Source organism: Carettochelys insculpta, chromosome 2 (assembly GCF_033958435.1).
Source record: "Carettochelys insculpta isolate YL-2023 chromosome 2, ASM3395843v1, whole genome shotgun sequence".
NCBI lineage: Eukaryota > Metazoa > Chordata > Testudines > Carettochelyidae > Carettochelys > Carettochelys insculpta.
In genome coordinates this window covers 203357874-203383214 of record NC_134138.1, presented here as the reverse complement: position 1 = coordinate 203383214, position 25341 = coordinate 203357874, and the positions used below count along the sequence as shown (strand labels likewise).

At 41.2% G+C, this 25341-nt stretch overlaps 1 protein-coding gene across 11 annotated transcripts in view; it reads left to right on the top strand.

Moving 5' to 3' along the window:
* The window catches only part of RBMS3 (RNA binding motif single stranded interacting protein 3), a 1098743-nt gene that overhangs the window by 973020 nt on the left and 100382 nt on the right, over nt 1–25341 (top strand). For all 11 annotated transcript variants that reach the window (XM_074984403.1, XM_074984401.1, XM_074984402.1 and 8 more), the window contains 2 exons: nt 1867–1973; nt 22459–22505. In XM_074984403.1, the coding sequence (XP_074840504.1) occupies nt 1867–1973; nt 22459–22505 (154 nt within the window). The remainder of the gene's footprint in view (nt 1–1866; nt 1974–22458; nt 22506–25341) is intronic.

The following is a 25341-nucleotide window of genomic DNA, read 5'->3' as shown; positions in this document are numbered from 1 at the left end:
AAACAGGGCGGTTGTGATGGTGGAGCCTCTGCTTATCCTGTTGCTTTGTTACAGTTTTCAAATGAGGACAATTTATACCTGTAATTTATATGTTTGAGACATTTTAACGTAGCCGTTACTGAGGATGAACTGTTCCAATGTTATGAGACCTTCCCTGAAACTCAGTATATGTAATAGTTTTTAACTGAAAAAAAAGGTTATGCTTCCCACTCCACTTCATGTGTGTGTGTGTGTGTATACTTATCTGTCTGCACTTCCAGGTGGCAATCATAAGTGTAGGCATTGAAATACTGTAAGAATTTTTATTCTTACAGGATTTCCACCCTCCCAGGATCAGGAAATACTGGAAGCATTGCAAGAAGCTCATTTCTCCTAAGTTTTTCATTCCAAATCTCCAGACCCAAGAGAATTCAGACAGTCCCAACAAGATTTAGATGAGAAGCATCATTTTTCAGGGTTTTTAGAATCAAGCGTTTGAGGGGAGGTACAAACACTGATGCATGTATCAGTTTGCTCAGATGATCGTTTCTGGATACAGAGAGAGATGAGAAGCAGCCTAACAGTTGCAGTACTAAACTGATTAGGGCTTTGGCCCCTTTGTGGGTTGGAGAAAAAAGGACTAAATTCCAAACAGAAAATGGATTTGTGGCCTTGACTGAATAATGTTGAAAAGCCTGTCACTAAAGCTGGATATCTGGGGGAACACAAAGTTCCCTTTCAATTGTTCCTATGTTGCATGTGTTAATTCTCCACGGCCATGTCTACACTAGCCCAAATCTTCGAAATGGCCATGCAAATGGCCATTTCGAAGATTACTAATGAGGCACTGAAATGCATATTCAGTGCCTCATTACCATGCCGCCGTCTGCAGCTCTTTGAAATTCCTGCATTTTGCTGCTGCACAGCTTGTCCAGATGGAGTCCTTTTCAAAAGGACCCTGCCAACTTCGAAATCCCCTTATTCCTATCTGCTGATAGGAATAAGGGGATTTCAAAGTTCCTGGGGTCCTTCCGAAAACAATCCCTGTCTGGTCGAGCCACGCGGCAATGAAATATGGCAATTTGAAAGAGCTGCTGCTGGCAGCATGCTATAGAGGCAACTGAATATGCATTTCAGTGCCTCATTAGTAATCTTCAAAATGGCCATTTTGAAGATTTGTGCTAGTGTAGATGGAGCCCATGGGGGGATTATTTTATTAATTCCATTTTCTGGTCTGTGGTTTTTTTGAGTATTCATACTTCACCAGCACTTGTGCCTTGATGACCGCTTTACTCTCAGAAGAGTTCTCACTCTGGGAGGTAACAAGGCCCATCAGTGGCCACCTATCTTAAACTGCAAGGGGTCAATAGGAAAACAAAAGACTTTGGACTATGTTTTGTCAAATGCCTTCATTTTTGTTGTATCTATTGTATTTATGCAAATTTTAAGACCTGGGTGCTGAAAAACACAGAAATCATGAAAATACTTATTCCCAAAAAAGATTTTTGCAAAGTTTCTGTAACAAAAAAGAGAATTGCTTTTATAAAGCCCTGTTTATCCTCACACAAATGCTGGTCATGAATACATGTCTAACATATCTGGAATAAATGCCTGCCTCTACTATTCCTCTACAGCAACTTAACATTCTGTGTAGGCTGATTATTTTTTCAACTATATTTGTTACAGTCTTTTAAGGTCTGCCAGTATTTTTTTAAGCTTAGTTAGTAAGAACAGCTGCCAGTGGAGCCAAAGCTAAAAGAGGAAAAAATATCTGCAGAAGGCAAGATTTTACTTCAGAAGATCAGTATACAAAGCATTACTGTTGCTGGTATAATCACTTTCTTTGGGGGGCTGCTAATATAGACTGTGTTTTTTTGTCTTTTGCAGCCCCCACTGAGCCTTTGCTGTGCAAATTTGCTGATGGAGGGCAAAAGAAGAGACAGAATCAAAGCAAATACACCCAGAACGGAAGGCCGTGGCCAAGAGATGGAGAGGTATGTGACACACAGCAGTCATTATTCACCCATTTGGGAGGAGACACCTTCAGGACCTATGGGTTTGGCTTTCAGGGACTCAGTAAAATCTGGTTCCATGCAAAACAAATTTACTTGAAAGAGGGAGCTAGAACAAGAGTTTTATGTTAATATGTCAAGTATCAGGTTACAAAATGAAGAGGTATAATTGATCACAGCGTTGCCATACAGGAAGCTCTCTGTTCCCAGGCTGGAAGTCAGTGGCTATTTATGGATGAGACACCAAGAGTGGATAGTTCTGCATTGTGGCAGTCATACAAATGAGCATATGCAGTTAAAATAAGCAGTGCAGTGACTGTTTCTTACATTACAAAGTATAGTTATAAACTAATACCCTATGGCAGAGCTATTGTTGGTCTTCACAGTACTTTGTGTTAGGTCAGTCCTGAATGGGGTATTGCTTATAGAAATTAAAAAAATATACTTGCACCCAGTTCACATCCAATGGAGGGAGGCTCTGCTCACTCATAGCAGGTCTGAGTTTGGGCTCTTTGCTCAATTCAAGGACAAGAAGATTACTGGTGTCCATTATAACAGTTGCTTCCTTTTGTTGCCATAAATGTTCAACAAATTGGAACTCATTTGCCATGTACATGTACCAAAGCAGCTCAGTGTGTGAACCAAAGAAGAATGGCATTTGTTTCACCCCTTCAAGTGTTTGCTTATTCCTCTTTGATGTTGTTTATGGGATGAAGCCATTTGGTATAATGTAGTAAATCTGATTGTAGTACAATCATTGGTACTGGTATAGCTGCTAGCATGAAGTCCTTGTAGTATTTCGCTGCCTAACGGCACCCTTCCTGGAGTTTATCATTGGGATATTACCCTTCCTGGAGTTTATCATTGGGATATTAAAAAGTATACTCCCTTCTGAAATGTGGCACACAAGAGTTCCAGCTTTTTTAGTGGCTCACATTTTAAATTTACAAGGGGGAAAGAGAGAGAGAGAGTTTGGCCATTTGTAACTTCCAGCGGTGGTTAGTGGTTTCAGACAGGTTGTTGTGTTCTAGCCAGACTGCAGCTTGATTTGGTTAGCTGATACTCTGCAGACCACGAGTCCATGAAGTTCAGACCATGAAGCACCATAAGTGAGTTCCTAAAACAAACAAAAAAGGCATGTGGAAAGCGTATGCATTGCTCACTTTAGCACAGCAATTACTGTACATCGATCCAACAACAATTCCCTGAAGTGTTTTTCGCTTGCAGGCTTAGAGCACCAACCTGGCAGCCACATTGACATGACAGACTGAAACAGCTCAAAGGGGTCATTACGGTCTCTTATGCCACTGATCCAAAAAACTGAAAAGTCTCTTTGGAGACATTGTGGTTTATTGTGTTAAGAATTTCTGAAAAAAGGAGCAGCCAAGTATGTTTTGCCCATCCCATAAAAATCTCTAAAGAGCAGTTTGAATGATAGGCACTATTTCTATTATGCCAACAATTCATATTTTAAACAGCCTGTATCCATAGTCATGCAATAAATGCTGTTGTAGCCTATCATGTCGGCTGTCCTACACTTCCATGAGTTCCAACCAGTAACCAGCAAGCAAAAGTAAATTGAAGATGAATATACTGCCATTATACATTCCTCAGCTTAGTAGATGATACATTCTGCATGTGTTGAAATACACACAATGGGGCAAGTTGAGGGCAGTGTTATACTCATGACTTATATGTAGGTTTTGCTTCATGGCTGTGTCTACACTAGCCAAAAACTTCGAAATGGCCATGCAAATGGCCATTTCAAAGTTTACTAATGAAATACATATTCAGTTTACTAATGAAATACATATTCAGCGCCTCATTAACATGCGGGCAGCTGCGGCACTTCAAAATTGATGCTGCTCGCCGCCATGCGGCTCATCCAGATGCGGCTCCTTTTCGAAAGGACCCCACCTACTTCAAAGTCCCCTTATTCCCATCTGCTCATGGCCATTTCGAAGTTTTTGGCTAGTGTAGACACGGCCCATATGTTAAAAATGTTTAGCTTCAAAAGGTATCCAAAGCCAATAGCACTAGTCTGCAGTAAAAAAAAAAAAAAATACTGAGTTAGGGATGCTTAAAAATGTATATTTTCCAAACAAATTTGGAAAGTTTACAAAGAAGTGAAGGCAAGAATACTTCCAGATAGAAGTGTCCTATGGAAATGATAATGACCTTTGGAAACACTTTAATATCTTTTTTTTGGGAGCCACTAGCTGAAGTAACTGAGACAATAAAGCTTTTAATCTTTTAGTGGAAATCAGCCATATATTATAGATCTTTGACATATTCATACATTTTGCACAGCTGCTAAGAAAAATCCTTTTGTGCGGTAAATGTGATTGTTTGATATTTAATGGAATTTTTCTAACTCTTTAAACTGTGCCTTCAAGCAAGATACATTGGTCAATTGTTTTACATGCTGTGGGCCTTAAACTGAGTACCTTTTGGAATTATATTTGTTATAACTATCATTTGTTTAAGCAAAAGAGGCAGGAAGTAATAAGGAATAATTATCCGGGGATCAGGTGTCCTACTTTTGATTAAGGATGAGCTATTAAATTCTTTCCTGCACCTCTGCTTTTCTTGTTTATATATGCTGAAATACCATCCCAGAAATATTCATTTGACATTTTCAACCTGGCCACATCTTGTGAGATTTGATTGCTGGACCAAAATATATTTGTCTATGATTCAAATAACTGTTTGAGTGCTTTGTGCTTATGTGAACTGCATCTCTGAAACGTCTAAGGTTTCATCATCATTAACACTGAATGCTCATGAGGGTTATTGTTTAGGAGAACAGACTCCAGAGAAATGACACCAGCACTTTTGTCAAAGGCCTCAAGTTTAAGTATGCAAAGTAGAAACAGACAGCTGTGTGCAATACTTTGATGTAGGAAAAAATGCAGGGGATTTAGTTGAGAAGGAAAAAATCACTGCATTGTTATCTCTCTGTCCATTCTGCAGCTGAAGTTTTCTGTAACTGTAGCCTTTCACTTTTGCAAAAAGGGGGAGGTAATTCAGGACACCCCAAATGCCAGTGATCCCAAAAGTATTTTCAGCCCCTGGTGGCCTTTGCATTGCAGAAGATAGTTAGAGCTCCTCTAGTCTTGTGCACAGCAGGGGAGCACAGAATCAAGGGAGCTCAAAGGAGAACTTTAATTTGTACTCAGATGAGTCTGCAGGCATTTGGCCCCTTAGGTTTTAGAGTAATTTCCACAGAGCCCCCTGAATTTCTTTAGAACACTTTTGGTTTAATTCTTATTATTAGGACATTTTCCAACAAGAGCCATTTAAAGCAGTAAGGAATCAAAGACCTTCACCTCATACAGTGGTCCTCACCCATGGGTGTGGGTCCCATGGGGTGCCACAAGCATATTGCTGGGGGTCTGCCACACAGGGACAGCATTAGACTTACTGGGGACCAGGGCAAAAAGCTGAAGTCCCTTTTCATGGGGCTGAAGGCTGAGGCTCTAAGCCCCACCATCTGGGACAGAAGCCAGAGCTTGAACAAAGTAGCTTTGTGGGGGCCCCTTTGCATAAGGCCCCAAGCAATTGTCTGGCTTCCTACCCTAGTGTTGGGTCAGGCTTTCATATGCAGAAAAACAATTGTGTGGCACAGGTGAGCCATGGAGATCTTATAGCATGGTTGGGGAACCTCAGAAAGAAAAAGGGTTGAGAATCCCAGACCTTGTACTCTCTGAGCCCCTAATTCTCACCTAAGTTTGAAGCATTTGAAAAGATTCATCATGATGAATTATTTGATTTGAGATATGCTGATGATTAACAGATGGGAGCACTGAGCTTATTATGGCCTAATTTACAGATGAAGTTAAAGCATGTGTAGTGAAATTCAAAAATATTTGAAATATTCTTGGTAAGATATTGGCCCAATTCCCATCTCACTCTCACCAATTCTACACTAGTGTAACTTTACTGAGTATAGTATAGTTACATCTGATTCTTCAGCAGTGTAAGGGAGAAGAGAATCAGACCCTCTATTTGGAAAACATCTCTGGCAGTACCACACAATAAACAGGGCGAGAAAGAGTAGGAATATTAATTGGGGCTACGTAACATTTGCTTTTATTTCAATGTATTTGTAGTCATGGTGGGGAAAAAAAAAACCCATGTGCACGTGTCTGGGAGATTTGATGTGGATTTAAATATGTACTTACTGGACCAGAAGATTTTGCCTGACATTGCTCAGGTCCTTAACTCAAATAAGGTTTTTTGTTTTGTTTTGTTTTGTTTTTTTAACTTCATTTAAATCATTTTTCTGGTGTGGGGCTGGGGAGAAGGGGTTAACTATGCAGGCTGTTCCAGGGAGAGAGGATAACACCAGCCCTCTGTCACTGCAGTATCTTGGAGTCAGGTGAGAAGCACCTGTCCGTGGTCCCTGTGGCTGCAGTAGGCACAGCTATGGGATAGGTGTATGTACCCCAGCTGGGGGACAGACAGACAACCAGACATACAAGCAGATAAACTCTCTGAAGATAAGTATCAGAGAAGTAGCCGAGTGAGTCTGTATCTTCAAAAACAACAAGAAGTCTGTAAGGTGCCACAGGACTTCTTGTTGCCTCTGAAGATAGTTGTTCCTTTCTCCAGCCTTGCTCCCTGCCGGCTCAATGGGCTTACCACCTGTCCCAATCCCCATCTGTGGCCCCTGGCTGCTCCACCTGTGGTCATCCTGCAGTATATCTCTCCCTCCTGCCAGACTCCCCCCTTTCCATGTTTTGAGAAATAGTCCAGTTCCAGGCACATCCCATTCTCATGGTTCATCCAAACCTTACCTTGCTTTAAGTTATGATAAGAGGAAGCTATATACCAAAATTGGTGGTCCTAGCTCTTACCATTTAGGAGGATGTCTTGAACAAACAGATTCAGAGATGGATGTACAGATGGACACAAAGTTTCTAAAATATGTAGTAGATTATTTTTCTTTAAAAAGTATCACTCATTCAATTACTCTCTTAACCTGAGGGATGAAAATCAAAGTTTATTGAACACCTATGTCTCCTGTGAAATCAGTGAGTTCCACAGGCTTCCACCAGATCAAAGCTTGACCTGAGGTATGAGGCAAAGTTGACTTTCCATTGATAATTCTTTCTTTGCTTGTTTGTTCTTTACACTGGGAGCTGTTCCTGATACCTGTGGTTATATTGCCTCTTGTGAACCACCAACAGATTAACAAAGCTGTGTTTTGCTTTTAATCAAGATTACCTATTTGTGGGAAATTCTCAAAAAGTGTGTGTGGGGGGGGGATGTTTATTTATTTATTTATTTTAAAATCGTGGCCATACTGTAAAGTTTCTTTTAAACATCACTTTTTTATTTTGATTTTCTACCCATTACCACTCAGCTCATTTCCAGACAGCAATTTAGAAAGAAAAATGCATGAAGGTCATTTGGGAAACTGAGATTTCCCCCTCCCAGCCCTGTTACAAAGTCAATATCAGAGGACAGTTAAAGTTACTGATCCTGAAGCAAGCCAACTCTCTGCACCAGCAGCAGGAATTTAGAAGTGATTTGTGGGTCTGTGCTGGGCACATTTATAACTCACTGTTTTGGTTTTTTTGTGCTTCCCAGGAGAGAGGTAACACTTAGCTGTGCTCCGTAAGCCTAAGTATTTAGGAATGGTGCATTTGACATCCAGACAGTTCTTATCTCAGAAATTCTCATCTTTAGGAGATACCTTCCAGACCTGACCAGACACATGGTGCTGCACATGTGCAGCCCATATGCCCAAAGACATTTCTTGCAATTTAGAGGGCATATGTAAGAGGCATTAGGACTCGTTTGTGTGAATCTTTCAGTAAGAGTAACAAAAAGAGGAATTGTAGTTCTAAGGTGTGGACAAAGAATACACATTGTCAGACAGGGGAAAACATATATCTGACTAAATGCATTCAAACCTACATACTAATATTTTTAAATCTTCCAGAGGAATACAAGAGGCAGGCACCACTAGTGGTAATTTTCTAAATTATTTGGATGCCCAAGTTCCATTTAATGTCACTGGGAGTAGTAGTAGTAGGCATCCTTCAGTCTGCATAGACTATGGATCGCGCCCTTTACAGTTTGAATTGAGGACTTCATTTACAGCGTCTACTGTGACTATGAAGACCCACATGAGAGTGACAGTCCTTGCTGCACCTCTTGCAGATGTGGTGGGTGTCTGGTAAGTCCTCAGTGTGCTTTCGGTGCGCTCGCTTCTCCTCTGCTAGCTGTCTGATCCTCATCTCGCCCTTCTGAAGGCCCTTGTGTAACCCTGCCTCCATCTGCTGCAGTCGTCTGCTAGTTCTTCCCAGTTGTGCAGCTCGATGTCTACCTCTCTGAGGTCTCTCTTGCAGACATCTTTGTAGCGCAACTGGGGGCGTCCGGGAGGTCTTTTGCCAGAGGCTAGCTCACCATACAGGATGTCTTTTGGAATCCTTCCATCATTCATCCTGTGGATGTGGCCAAGCCAGCGGAGCCGACGCTGCCTGAGGAGGGTGTGCATGGTTGGGATTCCAGCTTGCTCGAGGACGGCAGTGTTGGTCACTTTGTCCTTCCATGATATTCCAAGGATGCGCCTGAGGAAGTGGAAGACGTTCAGCCTCTTTTCCTGGCGGGCATACAGGGTCCAAGTCTCGCTGCCATAAAGGAGGGTGCTGAGGTCACTGGGAGTTGTGTTCCTAACCCACATAAGTGCTTTAGAAAATCTCAACATGTATGAAGTCACTGTCATTGGATTCAGGTCTACAAAAGCTACTTAAAATTGATTCAGAATAAATTGATCATTTTGGATCAAATAAGAACTGACCTGAAATGTTATTCAAAGTTCAGACCAAAGGTTTGCTTCGTCTAAGCATTTGGGCCTCAGATTGCCTTCCTATAGTAAAAAGCCCTGGGAGTCTGTTGTGCGGTTAAGAAAACTCTGTGAGGTTCTCCCCTCATGAGGTGTCTCCTAAATCCTTTCACTAAAGCAGATGTTGTCCCATTCAGAAAAGGGGAGGACTAGCCCTCAAGTCCTGCAAATTTCTCAAAATCCTCTTGAATCTCAGGCAAGCAGCTTGAGATATGAGTCAGTCCACTGACCTATCTCCTTGTTGAATCTCAGGCCTCCACTTCTCCAGTGCTCTATGGCAGCTTGGTTTCATTGGATCTCCACTTCTGAGAAGTCACCTACTCATGGCAGACTCTGAAAGCCTTCCCCAGTATTAATGCCTAAGTAGATTTATTTATTTATTTATTTACTTATTTGCAAGATGGGTTCCAAATCCCATCCAGCTATCTCCAAGCATGGTTGCAAACCAGCATGTGGTCCGTGAGATTTGACACTTTTTGCTGAGACAGCTGTACTCTGTTGCACAGATTTGCAAGAGTCTTGAGAGGTATTATATGACCCTTCTTTTTCATGTGTGTTCACCTCCTCTTTTCCAGGTGCTGGCTAAAAGAAAATAAAGTGGCCAGATACCACAAGACAAGCTATTTAGCTTTCTACTTAAATGTCCAGTCCAGTTTTGAAGGCCCAGTAGAGTTTCAGATTATTCAGCTAGGGTTCTTCATTGAACTTCTGAACCCTTTGAAGTTCACCATCAACTACTTTTCCTCTTTTGCTGATTTGACTTTAAAATAAGATGTTTTTGCCTCTGACATATGCCAACAATTTCTTCACAATACTTGAAGCTGCACAGGGAGCCCATGTGTATTAAAATGAGTGTCTGCAGGCATCACTGGAAAATGTCATGTTTCTTTTCTGATATTTAAAAGTTGTCACATCTACACTTTTATTTTTATTTTTTATTATTTTAAAACCACTTCTTTTCTGAATTCAGGAGTATTTCTAAGAATGTGAAACTTTTCAGAAAAAAACTGCTTTAAATAATCAAAGGAAGGAACACTGCCGGGTTAGCTTCCCTGCCAAGTAAACATATTTAATTAAAACAATATTTTAAACAAATATCATGTGGGTTGTTGGTTCTCCCCCCCACCCCCCCCCCACCCCCACCCCCACACATTTCACTCTCTTTTCCTGCTTAAAATGAGTTTTCAGTCAAGGCAAGAAGAATCCTTGTGGCTTTGTGACTGCCAGATATCAGGAACAAATATGAAAACAAAGTATGGCAATCGTAGTAGCAGAAATGTTAGTTTACCAACTTATGTTAAAGACGGGCCAAGTAAGCCCTCATAGATGCTAATCACATCCATCCTATGAAGAAAATGGGGGCAGGATGCTGTGTGGAGAAAAGGAGGTTCTGGAAAAGGGTGAGGGGCACCATCAGTGTAGCGGCTCCTCAGAGATTCCCCACAGAAAATAACACCAATCCAAGAGTCATTATTTTTGCCACAGCACTAACTCAGCAATGTGGATTCCCACTTTAAGATGAGGGATACCTAGAACAGTGACTCTCAACCTTTGCACAGTACTGTATCCTTTTCAGGGGTCCAATCTGTAGTGCATACCAGGTAGTTTCACCTCTCTTTTTTAAACTACTTGCTAACAAGATCAGACATAAAAATACAAGTGTCACAGCACACTCTTCCTGAAAAATTGTACTTAGATTTCACTATCTGGTATACAGAGCTGTTATAAACAAGTCATTGTTTGAAATTTTAGTTAATATTGACTTTGCTAATACTTTTTATGTAGCCTTTTACAAAACTAGGTAAATGTCTAGATGAGTTGATGTAATCCCTGCCAGAACTCTGATTACCTCCAAGGGTACTTGTATTTTTGTTTGAGAATCACTGACCTAAAGTACCTGCCCTCTGGAGAGCCTAATGGACCCATGGTAGTTGGAGAGAGATGGTGATGTTGCGGGGAAGAGGATCCAGATCTGGTGAGGCAAAGTGCACCTCGGTATTTATAATATAATATACATTTAGATATAGAAACAGAAGTACAGACACACATACACTCATTCTAGTGGCTCTTGGTGTATGTGTGTGTGTGTGTATGAACACACACAAGCAAAACATAGATGTCATCATAGATTTGCACATGCAGAAATAGATCTATATAGTGGGGGGATGGCTGGCAGTCCTGAAGCCACCATGTACCTGAAGGTTCAGTCTTGGAGATAACAATGAGGGTAAGTTAACTTTTTAAAGAAACTGTCGCCTCATCATTTGGGTTCATGATTGTTAATCAGTTAAAAATAAGAACCCAGTGTGATGCTGTCACCAAAAAAAACCTAAAATAGATTAAATCTCTCTACTCTGGCATTCTCTCACCTGGGAGCATCTGTCATGAGGGGGGAGGGATAGCTCAGTGGTCTGAGCATTGGACTGCTAAACCCAGGGTTATGAGCTCAATCCTTGAGGAGGCCACTTAGGGATTAGGGCAAACAGATGTCAGAGATGGTACCTGGTCCTGACAAGAGGGCAGGGGACTGGAGTAGATGACCTTCTGAGGTCCCTTCCAGTTCTAGGAGATGTGTATCTCCAATTAAAAAAAAATCTGCTATAGTTTTAGTTAACTGGATGTCCCCTCGTAATAGGTGTGGCCAAGTTTCCTGTGGTCTCATAAAGTTTATTTACAGCCACCAGTCCTGGCTCTCAGAGTTCTGTGCTGTTATTTAGATGTAATTTATTCCTAAATGTCTATTAATTGCTCAGTAAGCAGTGGAAAACTCCGCCACGAAGTGTCTAGGGGTACCATGCCAGTTCCAAACCTGGATAGAGGAGGAGAGTTGGTCAGGTGAGTGTTGATGTGCTGTTCGTAAAACAACAATACGAATAAAATCTGGTGCCAGTATGACTAACTGATAAAAGATGCTGGCTTGGATGTTGCCCAGATAAACAAGGTCCACGATACCAATTAAGCAATTGGGGTTGGATCAATAAGTTGGCTACTGAAAGAAGATTACAACTGATGCAAACACTATCAGTCAGAACATGGAACATCTGAACACTGTGGGCAACTGGGAAGTTAGAGCTTCTTCAGAAAGAGATGGAGAGGTACTGATACAATATACTTGGACTGGCAGAAACACATTGGATGACATCAGGAAAGATATGCTTTTGTGAAGTCATTTGATCAAGGAACAAAACAAAGCATGAGGAAGGAATTGGATTCCTTCTTAGCAAAAGAGTTAGAGGAGCATTGTTAAGATACTTACTGGTGAGTGAGAGAATGAGGGTAGCAATTTTCAAAGCAAAATCATTCAACATCCTAGTCATGCAGGTGTATGCATCCATGTTGGATAGCATGGAAGAAGAGATCGAACTATTCTAAAAAGACTTGACAAAGATGCTGGAGGAGATACTGAAGACAGACGTGTCACTCATCAGAGGAAATTGGAACCCAGAGGTCAAAACAGATAACATAGATTGGGAGAGAATCGTGGAAGGTTTGGTTACAGAGAAAGAAACAAACGAGACAAAGAACTACTAGAGTTTGCTACAGAGCACAAGATGGTGATCTGCAATGTGAGATTACGGCAAAAGGACTGTAGAAAGTGGACATGGCGATCAAACTATGGGAAGTCCAAGAACATGACAGATATGATTTTGATAAGAAGATGGACAGCATCAGTGCAGCAGTGCTGAACATTCCGAGGAGCAGATATGGACTCAGACCACAGTCTAGTGATTATGACCACCAAGATGAAATTCAAGAGAAAGTGTAAGGCACAGGTCAAGAAACGAAGAGACGTGGCAAAGTTAGGTGAGGAAAAGATAGGCAATGCATATAGAGCAGCTCTGAAAGAGAAGGTCAGGAATGTGGGCACAGAGAAGAACCTAGATAAGAGAATCAAAGGGGTAGCCATGGCAATAGATGGGGGAATTGAGCAAACAGTTCCCGAAGAAAAGATCAATAAGAAGTGGATTACGCAGGCGATTCTGAAGTTGGTTCAAGAGAAGAGAGTATTGAAGATCAGAAGGGATGTTTCCAAGAGGGCGAAACAGGAATATAGAGTGAAATGCAATGGGGTAAGAAAAGTGGCCAAAGTGGAAAAGGCAAAATGATTAGAAGAGCAGTGTGAAGATATAGACAGGTGCTATGGTGAGTGTAAGATCAGGGACATTTATAAAATGATCAGGAATATTAATAGAAAATAGCAGCCAAAGCAGATGGTGATCAAAGACGAGAACGATGAGATGCTCATGAACAAGGAGAAGGTTGTGCAGTGATGGACAAGACATTACACCAATCCATACAAAACACAGTTGGACCCAAGTGTCTCAGAGAGACTGATTGAAAAACTGGAAGAGATAATCTCCACTGAGCATTGAGAGTGAGACATATTTTGAAGGAGGAAGTAAAAAGAGCAGTGAAACAACTGAAAAACAAGAGCCCTGGAAATGAGCTCATGGGAGAGATAATCAAATATGGTGGAGAAAGTATGATTCAAGAAATACGCCGACTATGTAATATAGCATGGAAAGAAGGGAAGCACCTAAGGAATGGAGAAGATCTGTGCTAGTGACAATACACAAGAAAGGAAGTGCTTTGGAGTGCAAGAACTACAGAACAATTGCCGTAACAAGGAATCTAGGCAAGGTGCTGGTTGTGATACTGGTGGAGAGACTGAGATCACAGATGGAAGAAGATCTAGCACATGAGCAAGGGGGATTCAGTAAAGATAGAAGTACCATACAGAAGATATTTGCACCAAGATTGATAGCAGAGGAAGCTTGACTAAAGAACGAGAACATCTACACTTGCTTCATCGATTTTCAGAACGCATTTGACAGTATAGATCAGAAAGTGACTTGCGTGGTGTTGTAGTCTTACAAAATAAATAGCAGACGGATATGTTTGTTGAAGGATATCGGTGACAGTGTGGGCACAATGGTGAGAACATACGGTGAGTTGGGAAGTTGGTTTAGAACCAGTAGAGGTACAAGACAAGACGATCCGATATTGTTCAGGATCTTCATCACACTCCTAGAGAGAGTGATGGACAAGATCAAAGAAGTGGTAGAAGGGATATCAGTGCATGGGATAAGAATTAACAACTTGAAGATTGTGGATGATATAGTTGTCATTGAGGAAGATGAACAGAAGCTAGCGAGAACAGTTCAGGTACATGAGGAAGGGAAGCAGTATGGACTGATTATGAACATTGATAAAATTAGTACAATGGTATCTGGAGAAAAGGAAATAGGAAGGAAGATCAGTATAGACTGGATAAAACTAGAGAACATAGAGAAGTTCACGTGACTGGGGAGCAATGACGTATGATCTAGATTGTAAGAAGAAAATAGCAACTAGAATAGCAAAAGCAAGAGTGAGTTTGAAGGTGATGAATAAGATCTGGAAAAGCAAAGGAACATCTTGAATACATGTGTATTCAGCAGCATGTTCTGTGGATATCAGACATGGGTGATAATGAAAGAGTCGAAGAGAAAGATATTGGCATTCAAGAGGAGCTGTGATAGAAAGATCCTGAGAAAAGGATGGATGCAGAAGGACACTAATGAGGAATTATATATGAATATAAATTATAAATTTATATTCATATATTATATAAATTATATAAATTATATATGACTATAAAGCCAAAAGAGATCTACTGCAGATGATTACACAACAGAAGTTACAGCTATTCAGGTATATCTGCAGAATGATCAATGAATGAAAAGTCAAGACTCTGGTATTTGGCATAATGGATGGTTCGAATAGGAGAGGGAGACCCCGCAGAGAATGGGTAGATGATATAGTAGATTGATGCGGAGCTAGTCTACAGAAACTAAGCCACTCTGCACTGGACAGGGAAAGATGGAACGAAATAGTGAGAAAGGCATCAGACACCAAGGGACACTGAGACCATGGTTCTTGATGATGATGATGATGATGAAGAAGCAGTGGAAATGCTGGCAGTTCTGCTAAACAAGATTGACCTCCTGTAGTTCAGCAAATTCTCTTGTTTAGCACCAGTCAGTTCCCAAGAGTGCCGGACTAGAGAGGTTCAACCTGTGCAACCCTAGGATTCACAAGTAGGAGAGTCTCTAATAGGAGTAGCACTATATTTGTCACTGGTGCGATTACTGCTGGAATACCATGTTCAGCTCCGGTGCCCACAGTTCAAGAAGTATGTTCATTTAAATTGTAGAGAGTTTGGAGAAGGGCCATCAGAATGACTGAAGGGTTAGAAAACATGCCTATAGTCACAGACTCAAGGAGCTCAGTCTACAGAACGTAATAAGAAAATTTTTAAGATGTGACTTGATTACAGACTGTAAGTATTTCCATGGGGAATAAACATTTTTAATGGGTTCTTCCATCTAGCAGAGAAAGCTGAAAGTAGATAAATAATAATGGAAATAAGGTGTACATTTTTAACTGTAACAGTAATTAACCATAGGAACAGGAAAAGGAATTATTTTGGGGAAAATTTGAATGGTCACTTCTGGCCTTGGAACCTATGAATGTAGCTCATATTTCACAGAATTTAAGGATGTGGGGGGAGCATCCATGTGTTAGTCTTTATTTGTGTTTGTGTAAGGAAAATATTTTTTTTTAGAATATAGCCCTTCTTAGAGTCCAGAAACAGTCTGCAGAGAAATAATAAACCTGGTTTATTTCACAGGTTTTTAAATGTGAGGATTTTTTTAAACTAATCATTCCACAACATAATCATTTCTTTGTGGGATTCACAAATTACAATTTACATGCACAATGCAAATGAGGGTCTTTTTAATGAGGGAAACTTACTCATTTATGTTTAAATCATAACAAGGAAAAAAAGTCTAAGCACATTTTTTGCCAGTGGAATTATGCAAAATAAAATGTTAAATGAGAGTTCTCAAGTTTCTTTTTTCTAAACCAACTCTGGCCCTCTAGGGAGGAACATGTAAACTTTTCTATTATTTCCTGTATGTTTTCCAAGGAGGGATTTTAAGTTTGAAGAAAGATGTAGAATGAGTAGTTTCATTAGAACTGTTTAGTCTGCTGGTGTCAGACATTAGAAAACTAAATTATCAAAAATGTTGAAAATATCATTCTGTTGAAAACTTGCAAAATTGCAAATTCCTATTTTCTTGCATTCCTTTGAAGCTTCACATTGCAGCATGGTTAAAATGAGAGTGAAATTAGTGAAAATTGGAGTATATTTTTTCATGATTAATGCTCATGGGTAAAAACTAGTTAGTTTCCATAGAAGGGGTGTTCATTGTGCCTTAACAGTCATTAATGTAAACTTTTCAAATTCTCCTGTGACAGCTATACATGTGATAGAGAGAATATTTATTTCGGAAATACCTCGTTATCAATCACAAAATAATTAAGAGGAATTGAAGAATATATAAAAAAGTTTTGTTCCCTTTTAACTTTGCTACAATTTGTAAAGAAAGCCTAAAAGGTTTTAATGTTATTGTTTATTTGTATTGTGGTAGCACCAACAGCAATTACTCAGGGTCCCCTTATGCTAAGCACTGTGTAAATGTAAAGGAAATGCCCAGAGAACTTAAAATTCAAAAGGCAAGGTGTCACAAAGTGGGCAAGACAGACAAAAAGCACAAGAAAGGGTCAGACTAACAACAACAGGACATTTTAGTATAGGCTAGTGTTAGACGGTGGCCGGGTAATGTGCGGTGAGGTACCAACTATGCCCTTGTTATCATCCGAGTTTAAAACTGCGAGAGGAGGGAACTCGTCGCTGCAAGCAGCCAAGACAGGCTGACGGATTCCCCTGGGTCCTAAGCAACCCAGTTTTTTCACTGTTAGAGCAGGGAGCTGCTAGCACTCTCACCTATGGCCAGGCTATAGTAACCAAACAGTTAAAGTTCTTTTTGTTGTGCCGGCTGTGTTGCACTGACAAAAGGGTTAACAGCAGTCAGGCTCAGAGCTTAACTAGTTACAAGTTTATTAAGCTACAGTTATAAGCGTGCAGTTACAAAGGCTATTGTTTACTTCTTATATGCTAGCAAAGTACAGGTGTTAACAAGTTACGTTACAATCCAATACAAAGATATCTGTTACCAGCTAATACAATGATATCTTGACACAACGATGTCTAGTTACAGAGCTCTAATTCTTTAGCTGTGCACAAAAAAAACAGAGACCTAGCATGGGTATATCTTACCCTCTCTGCGTCTCTTGATACCAGCGTAGCCAAGCCGGATCGGTCACTCAATTCCACGGAAAGACGAATACGAGGTTGGGCGTCCCCAGTTGTGGACCTCGGGAGGCAATCACCTGACCCGACCAGCAGGTAGTTGGTGGGAATGCACTCAGAGTTAGAGTTCTGCTAGGCCCATCTTTTATACCCCTTTTGGGTTACGTACTCTCTTTCTTATCTATGGTGCCAGATCACACTGGTCTGTCTTTGTGACGCCAGTTTGTTACAAGGGCATTTCTTACTTAATTTGCACTTGTAAGACAGGAGATAAGCAACTTAGGAGTACAGGACATTCTTTTTGCGGGGGCGGAGATTTCCTCTTCGGGGATGGTTGTGTGGTCATCAAATTCATCAATGCCAGCTGGGGTGATTTCTTGAGGGTCCCCCCGCCTCTCTTGTTGACAGTTTGGCCTGTTAGCCTTCTATCTGTACTTTCTGTTTCTCAGGGTCACGATAAGCTAGCACATCTGGGCCTCAATGAGGGCATCAAAGACTGTGCTGTCAGCAGCCGTTTCCGTGCCCTGTGTGCTTCTCAGTGGGGGCGGGGCAGCGAGCAAGCTGGCTTGTAAGGGGGAGACTTTGTCTGGCTACAGCTAGTTATCTGCAAAATTACTACATGTAGCCGTGTTAGTCTGGATCTGTAACAGCAACGAAGGGTCCTGTGGCACCTTATAGACTAACAGAAAAGTTTTGAGCATGAGCTTTCGTGAGCACAGACTCACTTCATCATCAGAGTCTGTGCTCATGAAAGCTCATGCTCAAAACTTTTCTGTTACTCTCTAAGGTGCCACAGGACCCTTCATTGCTGTTACATGTAGGCTGTATCTAGACGAGCCCCGAACTTCGAAGGGGGAATGGTAATTAGGATGTCGGGAGATTATTAATGAAGTGCTGCAGTGCACATACAGCACTTCATTAGTCAAAATCTTCACCTGCGGCAACTTTGAAGTGTGAAGCTTCAAAGTGCCAGCTTGCCTGTAGCCGTGAGGAGTAAAGGGACTTCTGTGTAGCATCGGCTCTTCAAAGTACCCACAGCTGACCCACGGCTACACGCAAGCCGGCACTTCGAAGTTTCACACTTCGAAGCTGCTGCAGGGGAGATTTAGACTAATGAAGTGCTGCATATGCACTGCAGCACTTCATTAGTAATCTCCAACCACCCTAATTGCCATTCCCCCTTCGAAGTTCGGGGCTGGGCTAGACACACCTGTAGTGAATTCCAAGATTATGTATATTATTTTTGACCTTATAAATGTCAAATGTCATCTTCTCTATTTCAGTGGAGATCTTCACTAAAAGAGCCAGCAATGTGCATTAGGAACTCTTTTACCCCTGAAGCAAAGAGGAGATTGTGGACCTTTATCAAAATAGCCTTTTGTCCAATTGTCGCTAAGTTGTTAAAGAAAACAGAGATTTAAGCAGTCTAAAAAAATCACTTCCCCATCAGTTAATATGCTTTCACTTCCATGTATTTTGTGATATCCTAAACCTTCTAATTTTACAGTCATGCATGAAGTTGTTTGTTTGTTTATTATTATTGACAATTACCAGTGCTACTCTTTGATTTTAATTTAGTTTTGACCTGGTTAAGTATTGAAATTCTGGCACACCCTAATATACGCATCACTGAAAAGATCAATACATAGAAAAGTATAGACCCGCCATCAGGCCTACATGGTGTTGCAAATCTCTGGTCCAAATATTCAATAATGAAAAACTACCTGACAAATAATTGTGTGGGGTTTCAGCTAGTATTTCATCATCAGTGCCATTGCTGATAGAATGAAGACAACACTCTCCCCTCACTTCAATGTAAGTAATAGTGATGGATGAAAAAACTTGGAAGGCAGTATTCACTACTTCACACAGGTGATGAACAGGAAAATATTGAGGCGTGAATTATGTGGCCTTCAGCTCTTTGTTCTGGAGAACATCCTTACAGCAACAAGCATCAGCATTGGATGGAGGTCTCATGCTATCCCTCATATAATTTATCTGCTGTTTTCAATATTCTGGTTATTGTATTATGGAGAAAACGATGGATGGTTTTCACAGAGGCTTTAGTTACTCATCAGTCTGTAGCCCTGATGAGTCATGAAACTAGACTATAAACCTGTCACTGGTGCAAGATAAATATTGGCTCTCTGGGGCCTCAGGCCAGTGCAATTTTGTAGCGAAGAATTATACAATTTGCTGGGAAAGAAGTAACCAGGTCTCTGTTTTCCAGCTGTTTGCAATGGCAACTCCTTGAAACTCTTTGGAGGTGTGGGATGTTAGAAATATTGTGCTAGATAATGCACTTTAATGACTATCTAAATAATGTATTAGGTGATGAGCTTTTGTGGACAGACCCACTTCTTCAGATGATAGCCTTACCTGAACAGATTCTGTTCTGGTATGGCTGTGATCTGAAGAAGTGGGTCTGTCCCATGAAAGCTCATCACCTACTACATTATTTTGTTAGTCTTTAAAGTGCTACTTGACTGCTTTTTTGTAACACGGCTATCTCTCTGTCACTATTCATTGTGCTAGATATATTACTAGGCAAAATATATCTCTGCAACATGCATTTGTCTTGTCTGGCTAATATGAGGCTTTCACTTAGTGGCAGATATAGTAGTAAAATGTGTAATGGTCATCATTTAAAATCCTGGGGTCATCTTCTGATCCTCTTACTGCTTAAGTATGCCCTGTATCATGCACTCTTGATTATCAGAATGTGGCTTTTTTACATTTTTGCTTTCCCAACCAGATGTTCACAGTATTCTTTTACCATAGTGCATAAAAGCTAGGAATGTGATGGCAACATGTATGCAAGGGAGTGTCTGTGTGGTGGGATAGTTGGATATATGGCTACATAGAGCAATCCATGAAGTTATGGCACCAATATAACATCTATCCCATAAAATTTGCTTCAATGTCCACGTGAAAAATACCTGTCACGATATAATGAATGTAGTTTTGCCTGCCTCAGATGTACTCTCTGGTGCTGTCTACACTAGAGTGTTTTGTCATAGAACATAGAATTAAGGTTCTAAATATTTGCCTCTATTTCAGGTGCTCCCAATTTTATAGGCTAGTTCCCTTTTTAGGCTGAATTTCTCAGTTGCAAAACTCAGCTGAACTATGATTAATTTTTAAGTTAAGTTCAAAGAAGTGTCCTTCGACCATTTGCTATGGCTCAGAAGAAAAAATAAATGGTAAATTTATTTAAAAATATTAGCCACATATTCATGGATAGCCTCTCATTGAAACAGGAACATTTTCAACAAAGAAAACTAAGCAAAAATATGTCCCAACACCAGGACTGATCATAAATCTCCGTGCAGACCACCATGTTAGCACAACAGTGTGATGCTCTGCAATCAAAGCTTTTATTTTAAAATAAATACTTCTTTGTTTCTGAAAACACAACCAGTCACTCTGTAGACTAACATGCCGCTGCTATGTTAACTCGCCTTTCAGTAAACAGTCTCCAAATAAACATTCCGTGTCCTGATGTCACCACAGCCCTGTCTGGATTATCCCCTGCCCGAACAGAAGCAGGACCAGGCTCACTCACTCTGTGCCCCCGTCCCTCCTACTCTTACCCTATGGAGAGCCATCTAGGGTGGGGCAGGCCCTCTGATAGTAACAGTGATTGCCACTTGTAGGTATTTAAAGAGATAATACCTGACAGCACCCTTTGGCCTTTTAACAGTATGGAACATGCTGTGTGGTTACTAGAGAATAAGCTCATATCTGCTTTTCCATAGACACCTTCCGTGTCCTGGAGTTCTTTGAATGAAGATCTTTTCGGCAGTTGACTCTGAGGAGCATCTTGCCTCTCCCCTTCCTCCTTTATCCTTCTTCTCCTGTCCCACAGAACAAATTCTCACCTCTCCTGGCAGGATTTTAAAACAAAATATTTTTTTAAAAAGAACTTCCTCTGTTTGAAGAAAAAATCCAAGTGAATGTAGCAGTCATGAGCAGGGTGGTGGTTTTTAAGCCTCGGAGAGTCAAATTGGCAGGGTGACACCAAGAGGAGCTTGTGCTTCCCAAACTCTCCTGCCAGCCTGTCTCAACCCTGGAGGCAGTAGCGGGAGGAGATAATTCATTCTCATCCCTCTTGCATCCCTGGTCTTCTGCTGACCCTGACAACATATTTGGTAAGGGTCATGTGGACAGTTGTCAAATAGAAGCTGCCTTGTTGTAACCAGCTCGTTCCACACACATCACCATGAAATACTGTAATAATGAGCGTCTGGATTTGTCTTTATACCGGGTGACCATCCATCCCATTTTGGCCAGGACAGCCCCATATTTTGGGCGCCAAAAAGGCATCTCAGTTTATTTTAACAAAGGGGCTAATTGCCCCATATTTGCTTGCTGCCTGTCTCCCCACAACTTGGGGTGCTGGAAGGAGCACTGGCTCAACTGCTGCCTGGCTCCCCACAGCTCTGGGGGCCAGGAGCCAGGCTGGTACAGCTGCTGCCCCTTCACAGGTGTTCACAGCTTGGGGAAGCTGGGAGCTTTGCCCACGTTTCCAGAGCCCCAAGGCGTGGGGCAGACAGGGAGGTCCCCCACTGGGTGGCAGCTCCACTCCCAGTGCCCCAACACATGGGACAGCTGGGAACTGCAGCTGCCCTCTGCAGCCAAGGAGTACCACTCCCCCCAGAGCAGGATGGCAGCCCCCACAAAGCAGCCATCACCTGAGTAGGGCTACCACCTGTCCCATTTTGGCTGGGACACCTGGCATCAAATCCCCACCACCACTACCACCAGTGTGTCCTGTATTTTGCCTGGGGAGATATGGTCACCTTATCTTTATGTAACCAGTCCCCTAAACTATTTTATTATCTCCATATAAAGTTATCAGCATGTTTCTGATTATGCTTTTCTGTTTGACAGCAGAGATTCGATATTATTTGTCACACACAACCAACTACAACTGCTGCTGAAAATAGAGAGAAATCATAGAGTAATCTGGTCTTTGGAGGTGCGGTCTCTGAAAGAAAATGTGGTTTTTCCTAAGCTTAACACTGCCATACCCAGGCTGAATCTATTGATGAGCTACCTGCCTCACTGGGAGGTCCCAGATCTTGGCCCTCAGCATAAATATTGAGTAACTCCATTGATCAAAGTACAGTTATTGATTTATACTGGTGTAATTAAGAGCACAGTTTGACCTAGAATAGTGTAGGGAGACTAACATAAAAATAGTAGTCCAATACATGGGCTGGGCATATCTCTGGCAAGGATGTAGCTAAGTTTCCAAACTATTTTGAGAAATTTTAGTTTGCCTTGTGGATCTAAGTCAATGTACATCCAAACTGAATGCATGTTAAATGGAGTTGTAAGAGAATGTTTAATGCCATTTTGACTACAGCAAGAATAAAAATCTGTTTTTCCCCTCTAACTATGTGCAGGCTGGCATGGCTTTGACCTATGATCCAACAGCTGCTATACAGAATGGGTAAGTAACATATGCTTTTCAATTCCTTTTTAAAATTATTTGGAGGACTCTCTTTACAGTTTCTGCTCATGCGGTGAAACTCATCCAAAAGTAAATTCATTTAATAATCCTTTTATATGCTATGTCAAGGTGCATTGACAAGTGTGTTTTCATTTTTCTTTTTATTCCCTGTTGTGTGTAGTACCTACTTGAAGAAGTAGTTTATTTTCCTAATAATTTCCATCTCCATTTGACAAACTTTTTGCCTTTATTGACTTCATTTAATTAAAATAAGTATTGAGGATTCCAGGATGGTTTGAAGTAATAAGGTTGTTCCTTAATCTGTGCTCCTTCTGCTACCTGGATGGCTATCATAGCATTACCTGAACAACAACAACAACAAACAAAACCGAAAAAAAGAAGAAGAAGAAGAAAAAGACAAAGCCTTATATTAGGCTTTGAGCAAAGCAGATTTGGTCTAGTCTTACAAATTATACTCACCTTCGTTTTCAGCCCACAATGTCTGAGACAAATAGTGCCCACATACTTCAGTCATTACTTATCTGCCCACTTGATTACACCAGCAATTATTTGCTGGGCTTAAAATTTCCAGCCAGATGCTGGTGGTTTTAAAATAGGATGTATTTTGGGTCTGAAGTACTTCACAGTTCATGTTTATCTAAATAGATATTGACTGTAATAAATTCATTCTACATTATCATCAGTTACAAGTGCAGAAGACTTGTGGGTCTTGTTAGTCCTTACTAAATTCCATATGTGCTCTTTGGCAACTATCATCTTAGATCTCCTGTTCATGAAGGGAAAAAGGGATGAAAAATTAGAAAGTTTTGTTTTGTTTTTCGGTGTTTCTTTTAGACCATAGTTTAAATATTTTAAAAACAAATGTTGCAGATATTTCAAAACAAATGATAATAACCACAATCATAGAAGATAAGGGTTAGAAGAGATCTGAGGAGGTCATCTTATCCAATTCCCTTCTCAAAGAGGATCAACCACATCTAAATCATCCCAGCCAGGGCTTTGTCAAGCCACACCTTAAAAACCTCTAGGAATGGAGATTCTGCCACCTCCCTAGGCAACCCATTCCAGTGCTTCACCACCCTCCTACTTTTTCCCGATATTCAACCTAAAATACTTCCACTGCAAGTTGAGACCATTGCTCCTCATTCTGTCATCTGTCACCACTTGGTACAGCTTCGCTTCATCCTCTTTGGAACCCGCCCCCTTACCCTTTCAGGTAGTTGAAGGCTGCTATCAAATCTCTACCACCCACATTCTTCTGTTCCGAAGTCTAAACAGGCTCACTTCCATCAGTCTTTCCCCATCAGTCATGTGCTCCACACTCCATCCCCAGCCACTAGTCATTTCTGTTGTCATATGCTGGACTCTTTCCAATTTTTCCACATCCTTTCTGTATTGGGGGGCTAAAAACTGGACCCACATTTTGCCTCAGTGCCAGATAGAGAGGAATCATGTCCCTCTGTTTGTTAGCAATGCTGAAACTATTGCACCTCAGTACGGTGTTAGACCTCTTGGCAGCAAGGGCACCCTGTTGACTCATATCCAGTTTCTCATCCACTATAATCTCCAAGGTCCTTTCCTACAGAACTGCCACTTGGCTCATTAGTCCCAAGCTTGGAGCAGTGCATGGGATTCTTTCCTCCTAAGTGCAGGACTCTGCATTTTTCCTTGTTGCACCTCATCAGATTTATTTTGTTCCAATCCATTAATATGTCTAGGTCACTTTGGACCAGATCCCTAGGCCCCCAGCATGCCTACCTCTCTCCCTCCCCATAGCTCGGTATCACCTGTGAACTTGCTGAGAGTCAAATCCATCCCATCATCCATCATTAATGAAATTATTGAACAAAACTGACCCCAGGACTAATTCCTAGGGCATTACACTTGATACCAATGGCCAACTAGCCATTAAGCTGCTGATCACTGTCTTCTGAGCCCGATGATCTAGCCAGTTTTCTATCCACCTTATAGTCTGTTCACTCAATCCATACTTCTTTAACTTGCTGTCAAGAATACTGAGGGAACTTGTATCAAAAGCTTTGCTAAACCAAGGTTATATCATGTCCACCACTTTCCTAATACCCACAGAACCAGTTTTCTCATCATAGGAGGCATGACTATGATGGTTAGGCATCCTTGGTGAATGCATGTTGACTGTTCCTGATCACCATCCTCTCCTCCAAGTGTTTTAAAATGGATTCCTTGAGGAGCTGTTGCATGATTCTTTCAGAGAGTGAGGTGAGGCTGACCAGTTTTCTAATTCCACAGATTTTCCTTCTTTTTTTAAAGGATGGGCACTCTTATTTACCTTTTTTTTTCCCAATTGCCCAGGACCGCCCTTGATCGACATGCATTTTCAGATATAAAGGCCAATGTCTCTGCAACCTCATCAGTCAAGTCAGCACCCTCAGATGCATTAGATCCAGCCCCATGGAACTGTGCATGTCCAGCTTTTCTAAATAATCTGTAGCCTGCTTTTTCACTACTGAGAGCTGCTCAGCTCCACCCTAGGCAGCCCAGTGCAGGTGTCTAGGAGCTGATCTTGTCTTCGGAGACTGAGGAAAAAAATATATAGTGATAGCTTCAGCTTTTTCCACATCATCTGTCACTAGGTTACCTTCCCCATTCAGTAAGGGTGCCACACTTTCCTTGACCAACTTTTTTACTAATATAACTGTAGAAACCCTTTTGTTATCTTTCATATCTCTTGCTTTCTGCAACTCCAGTTGCACTTAACTTCTCAGCTTTCCCAGGCTGGATGACACCAAGTTGTTCAGGACAGTCAAAAGCAAAAGGGATTGTGAAGAACTACAAA